The sequence below is a fragment of the Pungitius pungitius genome, chromosome 13 (assembly GCF_949316345.1).
Source record: "Pungitius pungitius chromosome 13, fPunPun2.1, whole genome shotgun sequence".
NCBI classification, from domain to species: domain Eukaryota; kingdom Metazoa; phylum Chordata; class Actinopteri; order Perciformes; family Gasterosteidae; genus Pungitius; species Pungitius pungitius.
In genome coordinates, this window is record NC_084912.1 from 3,614,363 (window position 1) to 3,620,172 (window position 5,810).

General features: G+C 45.8%; 1 protein-coding gene across 2 annotated transcripts; it reads left to right on the forward strand.

Annotated features, from left to right (window-relative positions):
• Window positions 1–136: 136 nt before the first annotated feature.
• Window positions 137–5,235, forward strand: LOC119213774 (high-affinity choline transporter 1-like). Of its 2 annotated transcripts, none has more exons than XM_062566639.1 (9): window positions 137–455; window positions 831–1,045; window positions 1,787–1,903; window positions 2,105–2,260; window positions 2,496–2,644; window positions 2,834–2,977; window positions 3,299–3,452; window positions 3,972–4,189; window positions 4,275–5,235. In XM_062566639.1, the coding sequence occupies exons 2-9, from the start codon at window positions 862–864 to the stop codon at window positions 4,845–4,847; spliced, it is 1,695 nt and encodes a 564-aa protein (XP_062422623.1). In that variant the 5' UTR covers window positions 137–455; window positions 831–861; the 3' UTR covers window positions 4,848–5,235. The 2 variants fall into 2 exon arrangements, with proteins under 2 accessions (XP_062422623.1, XP_062422622.1); XM_062566638.1 differs by lacking the exon at window positions 137–455 and adding an exon at window positions 499–605.
• Window positions 5,236–5,810: the final 575 nt, after the last annotated feature.

The following is a 5,810-nucleotide window of genomic DNA, read 5'->3' on the forward strand; positions in this document are numbered from 1 at the left end:
ACTGGTTTAGCAGCCACATTCTTACATAATGTGGTGTAGCAGGTGTCACTTCTCTCTTGTTACGGTGCTTTTCTGCATCATATCACACAGTTTGTTCACAGTAGCAGGAGACGGCTCGCAACGAAAAGGTCTTCGAAGCAACTCTCAAGAGGATTTTGGACCAATCAAATGTGCTCATGGCTTGAATTGCTTATATTGTTCATATTCGTGCTCTGCTGGATTTGTTTTTACAAGCTGCCGTTTCCTGCCATGACAAGATTTAGGTGAACAGGTGACGCATTTTATGGTTTTGTCCCCATCTATCCAAGTCTGGAAAATGAGAATGAAGGAATTAAACACCACAATTAGCCCTCGGGATGTGTGCAGGTTTTTTTTTTTTGTCAGGTGGAGGTTGAGTGACAGCCCTTCCTGTCCCTGCTCGCCCAACGAGATGTCCATGAACCAACCCCTCGTTAGTGAGTTGTTTTGCCTCTTCTCAGCCAACTGTGAGGCAGAAAAGCTAAATGAAAGGCGTGGGGAAGGCAAGATATAGTCTATATTACGGGCTGGAAAGCTTCCTAATGAGACCGAGCCCAGAGAGCAGCTGATGTTAAACTTTGAAGCCGGTAGGCTCGCTTTTTTAAAATAACCTTGAAAGCATTATCCACAGAGCGAATATGTAACATGGTATTCTTTGTACTTCATGGCATTAAATCCAAGGGTCGGGAGATTGTGATTGAATGTGTTTCTCTGACTGTTTTTTGATGTTTCAACTCGAGGGAAAAAAAGACCCATCTATTTAGTCATCTTGTTTTTCTCAAAGCGTTTTTTTTTTTTCCCCCGACCAAAAGTTTGGGGGCCTTTTTCACCTTCAGGTTCAAGATGGGCGTCAACGTTCCTGGATTGACAGCATTGATGCTCTTCTACCTGCTGGTGCTCGGAGTCGGCATCTGGGCTTCTGTCAAGTCCAAAAGGGAGGCGCGCAAAAGTGCAGCCGACAAAATTGAGATGGCTCTGCTGGGGAACCGAGGCATCAAGAAGGCCGTGGGGATCTTCACGATGACAGGTGAACGGGTTTCCAGGGTTTACTTTAAGTCCCCCGGCAAAACGGTAGCGATGACTTGCCGTCAAACAATGTAAACATCAGCAGGCTCACCACTCATTTGCAAACTCAAACATGGAATTTGCATTTCTCCAAAAGGTACGGATGTCAGGACCGGATTAAAACGAGGACTCAGATGCAGAGGGTTGGCGTCTTTATGCACTTTGTGAAAAAACAAACATAAACGGCTACGAGCTATCAGCGTTTCTGCCGAAAATTGACAAACTAAAAATCTCTCTTCAACATGGAAAACGAAATGCTTCGAAAGCACGCCAAAACTAAATCTAAGAAAACTCAAAATAACGGTCACTCTTACACAGAGGGAAAACAAAAGGGGTAATCGTTCCGAGACAAGGTATAAACGAATCCTGTGGCTGTGGCGAGGCTTGGGTGAACACACGGTGGTACACTCAGGCACGAGACAAAGGGAGACGCAGACTATAAGACACATGAGGGTAATGGGAAACAGGTGGACACAATCAGGAATCGGGGGAGACGATTTGACTGGTGACATGAGGAAGGGCAAGTGACCTGAAACGAGAGGAAGGTTACTACTTTCAAAATAAAACGGAAATGACAAGACCCAAACATGCAGACAAAAACCCAACTTGATCTCATCCTGTGACAAGGCAACGTTTTTTGCCTGCACTTGTTTTCTCCTGTGAACTAATGTCGGCGTTTTGCATGTGCTCGTCCTTCCCGGAGCCACGTGGGTCGGAGGCTGCTTCATCATGGGCATAACTGAGATGATCTACACCCCCTCCATGGGACTTGTAGCGGTGGCGGTCCTCTTGGCGGCTTTTTCTTGTTCGTTTATTTTCGGTAATTTATTACAGAATTACGTTGGCATATTTACGCACATTGCTACAATCAAAAGACAAATTAGCTGTGTGGAAATAAAAGAAAAAATGCAAGTGATCAGATATAACGTATCCAAACGACCCAAATGTAGGTTTTTTGCTGTTTTCCATTCGACCTTGCACCTTGCACCTTGCGTTTGCTGAAGTGTGTTTTGTTATTCAGGTGGCCTCGCCTTGGTGAAGCCCATGAGACACTGCAATTATGTGACCATGTTGGACCCCTTCCAAATCAAGTATGGAAAAGCGTTCGCGGCCCTTCAAGCCCTGGTCGCCCTGCTGAGTGATGTTTTGTGGTTGACTGCAACGCTCATCAGCTTAGGTACGGTGTATCATCCCTTTCCCTAAAAACTACCTTAAAGTTTGTATAGTTTATTGCAGTCTTTTAGTAGGAAAATACTCAAAAGGGAACTCTTCAACTTCAATTTTGTAGGTAAATATTTAGATCTTTTGCTCCAGTTTAAAAACATTACCAGTATCATGTGGGTCTGGGCTGCATGGAGTGGTAGGGTATTACATGAAAGCAGCCAGATACATTCTCACACTCCCAACAACAGGCGCCACGATGAACGTGATCTTGGACGTACCTTACTCCGCGAGCATCTGGATCTCGGCCGCCGTGGTGATTCTCTACACGCTGCTGGGCGGCTTCTACTCCGTGGCGTACACAGACGTCGTGCAGGTCGTCCTCATTCTCGTCACCATGGTGAGGGCTTTACACGCTGGTGCTCTGCGGCGCTTTCAGGAAACGAGAAGCGACCGATGCCACCTCATTTCTGTGCAATTTTTCACACGCTAAAATGTAGCGCCCCCTTCAGGGTTATCTTTCTGTTTCAGTGGTTTGTTTAGCTTTTTTTCCCCACAGTTTCTACAACGTGTTCCTTGTCTTTTGCAGTCTATCTGTTTACCGTTTGTCCTGATAAATCCCACCTCTGTGAGTATAAGTCAGACGGCCCTGAACTACACTTTCCAGGCGCCGTGGATCGGTAAACTGGAGAGGAATTTTGATTGGACCGCCATCGATACTTTCTTATTCGTGGTGAGCTCAGACAGATTGAGGCAGTTTTCCTCCAGTGGAAATACATCTGCCTCTATTCCATTGGTAGATATTATTTTTCATTTCTGTCCCTTGTTCATTCAACCCATGACCACCTCAATTTCTTTAAAAAAATCCATATTTTTCCATGTATGTCTGACATATTATGGCAAGAAACGTTTCCGTGCGTTACCATGCGAAAATTACGAGTGGTCACGTGATGAGCACTCAGTTGGATTCTTATCCAACGGAATTTAAATTTGAACTCTCAACTTTTACAGATTCAATAGGAATAGCCTTTATTATAACTGTTTTTCTTCTAAGGCACTAGGAGGTGTGGGATCCCAAGCTTTCCACCAGAGGACCTTGTCCGCTGCCTCCACGTCGGCAGCCAGGACCACGTGCTTTGTTGCAGCCCTCACCATCTTGATTTTTGGAATACCTCCCATTCTGTTTGGGGCAGTGGCTGCATCCACAGGTAAAAAGAGCTTTTATAGAACCTATATAAACATGCATGTAACTATAGTGAGTGTGTGTGTTCCCAAAGACAACTGAAACCAGGTACAATGGAGAAAAGAAAATTGTTTTAGTGAGTCTGTATTCGCAGCCCCAAACAACGACAGTATGGAGATTAAGAAAGAAAGTACAAGCCTAAGCGTACACACATGGCTCAGTCTAGTGCTTCATTTGGAGAAGATAATTACTTACAAAGTAAATGGAAAGACAGAATTAGGGGTCAATTGCGGGAGAGACAGAGAAGGACGAGGAGCTTCTTGTTTTTGAACCAAACTCAAACACAAGAAGCTCGAATGGTAAATTCCTGTGAACAAAGCTGGTCTGACATTTGCAAGGCGAGCCAAGGCCATTTTATTTGTACTGCTGTGTCGTTGCTTGCGTGTTTTGAGTCCACGGCAAAGTGGAATTGGTCCCACACACGCTCACTTCTAGCCGGTGGGCCGCTGCTTCACCGTCTCTAACGCGTCCGTCTCCATGGCAGACTGGAACCTCACCTCTTACGGCTCTCCGTCCCCGCTGGAACGCGGCGAGGCAGCCATGGTCCTGCCCATCGTCCTGAGCCACCTCACCCCGACCTTCGTCTCCGTCGTCGGAACCGCGGCCATTTCCGCCGCCGTCATGTCGTCGGCCGACTCTGCTTTGCTCTCCATAGCCTCCCTTTTCACTTGCAACATTTACAAGACTCTCCTGAGGCCACAGGTGAGAACAAACTAAGATTTGGTTTCTTAAATTGACATTTTCGGGACAAAAACCTTTTTTTTTGCCATTTCCTTTTTTCATCCAGGCCTCGCAGAGAGAAATCCAATGGTTGATCCGTGCCGCGGTGGTCGTGGCAGGCCTGACGGGCGCGTCGCTCGCCAACCTCAAGAACAGCATCATCATGTTGGTGTTCCTCGGGAGTGAGGTGGGCTACACACTGATCTTCCCCCAGCTCGTCTGCGTCCTCTTTTTTGACGTGTCCAACATCCACGGGGCTGTCTCGGGCTGGCTCACGGGGTTGCTGTTGAGAATGCTGAGCGGCGAGCCGTCTCTGGGTGTGGCGCCAGTCATCCACTTTCCGGGATGCACTCTGGAGGACGGCACCTACGTCCAGCACTCCCCCGTGAGGACCATCGCCGTGCTGTCTGCCATCGCTGCCAACTTGCTGTTCTCCCACATGGCGTCCGTGCTATTCAACAAGGGGCTGCTGCCGCAGAAGTGGGACACGTGCAAAGTGAAAGCCCAGAACTCGGCGGCGGGGACGAGACCAGCCGACGACAGCGGGAGAGACAAAGAGGAGGAAACACTGGGTGAAATGGAATCCCCCCGAGATGTGTCTCAGCCGATGATTACCACCACAAGGCTGTCTGTGCAGTAATTCACTATAAGTACCGCAGTGATATTATTGACATGCAAGGGGTTCAAGCTACTGTATTTGGGTTTTTTATAAACAGGATTTAAGCTCATCCTGTAATGATGAGGGGGACTGGAAAAAAATACTAGACCAGCTGTGATCATATTGCTTTAGGATGAGGAAGCATATTTATTGTTAAGCTTTCAAAACTCATTTCTTGCATCTGTGGTGGGCTGATTTATTCATGTATACATTTGATAAGTCTTTATATATTATGAAATGATTATTATTGTATTGACGTTGGCTGCTGCACCCTGAAGCGACATCTCTCTGTTTCAATATGTCTGTTGAGTATCAGTTAGCTAAAACAGTGAAATAAATATCTATCTACCTTGTTGTGGTTATTAATGTATGAACTTGTGTCTATCACATCATTATTTTGCCAATAAACAACCCGTCCTGACTGACGTTTTCCTATGAGTCAGAGTACAGCTGTGGAGCCCTCTGTCCGGCGATCTGAGGCTTGCAGAATCAGTGGGATCTTTAAAATCCCTCCTCAATACTGAGGATATTCATGTTTTCATCAAAACCAGATCCCAATTGTATTTCCATGTTTATTATTACTTTGTATAATTTGTATTGTATCTGTATCACCATGTAACAAATTCTAGGAGAGAGGAACTTGCATTAAACAGAGGACATATATTTATTCGAGCCAGAAAATGTAAGAGGTTTATTCCAACACTATTCACACTACCATAATACTATTCAGCAACATTAGTAACAATGGACACATATAACAACATATTGTTTCCATTGCTTTATGCAGATTGAAGCAGGTAATAGTTGTGCAACGAGTAACACTCCACACCAGCTGGTGGCGGTAATGCGCGTCAATGTTTTATTGTGTTGCCAACGGCCAGAACAAAGAAGGAGGAACAACGAAAGGACGCATGCGCAGTTCATGCTTGAATCCGATTGGTCCGT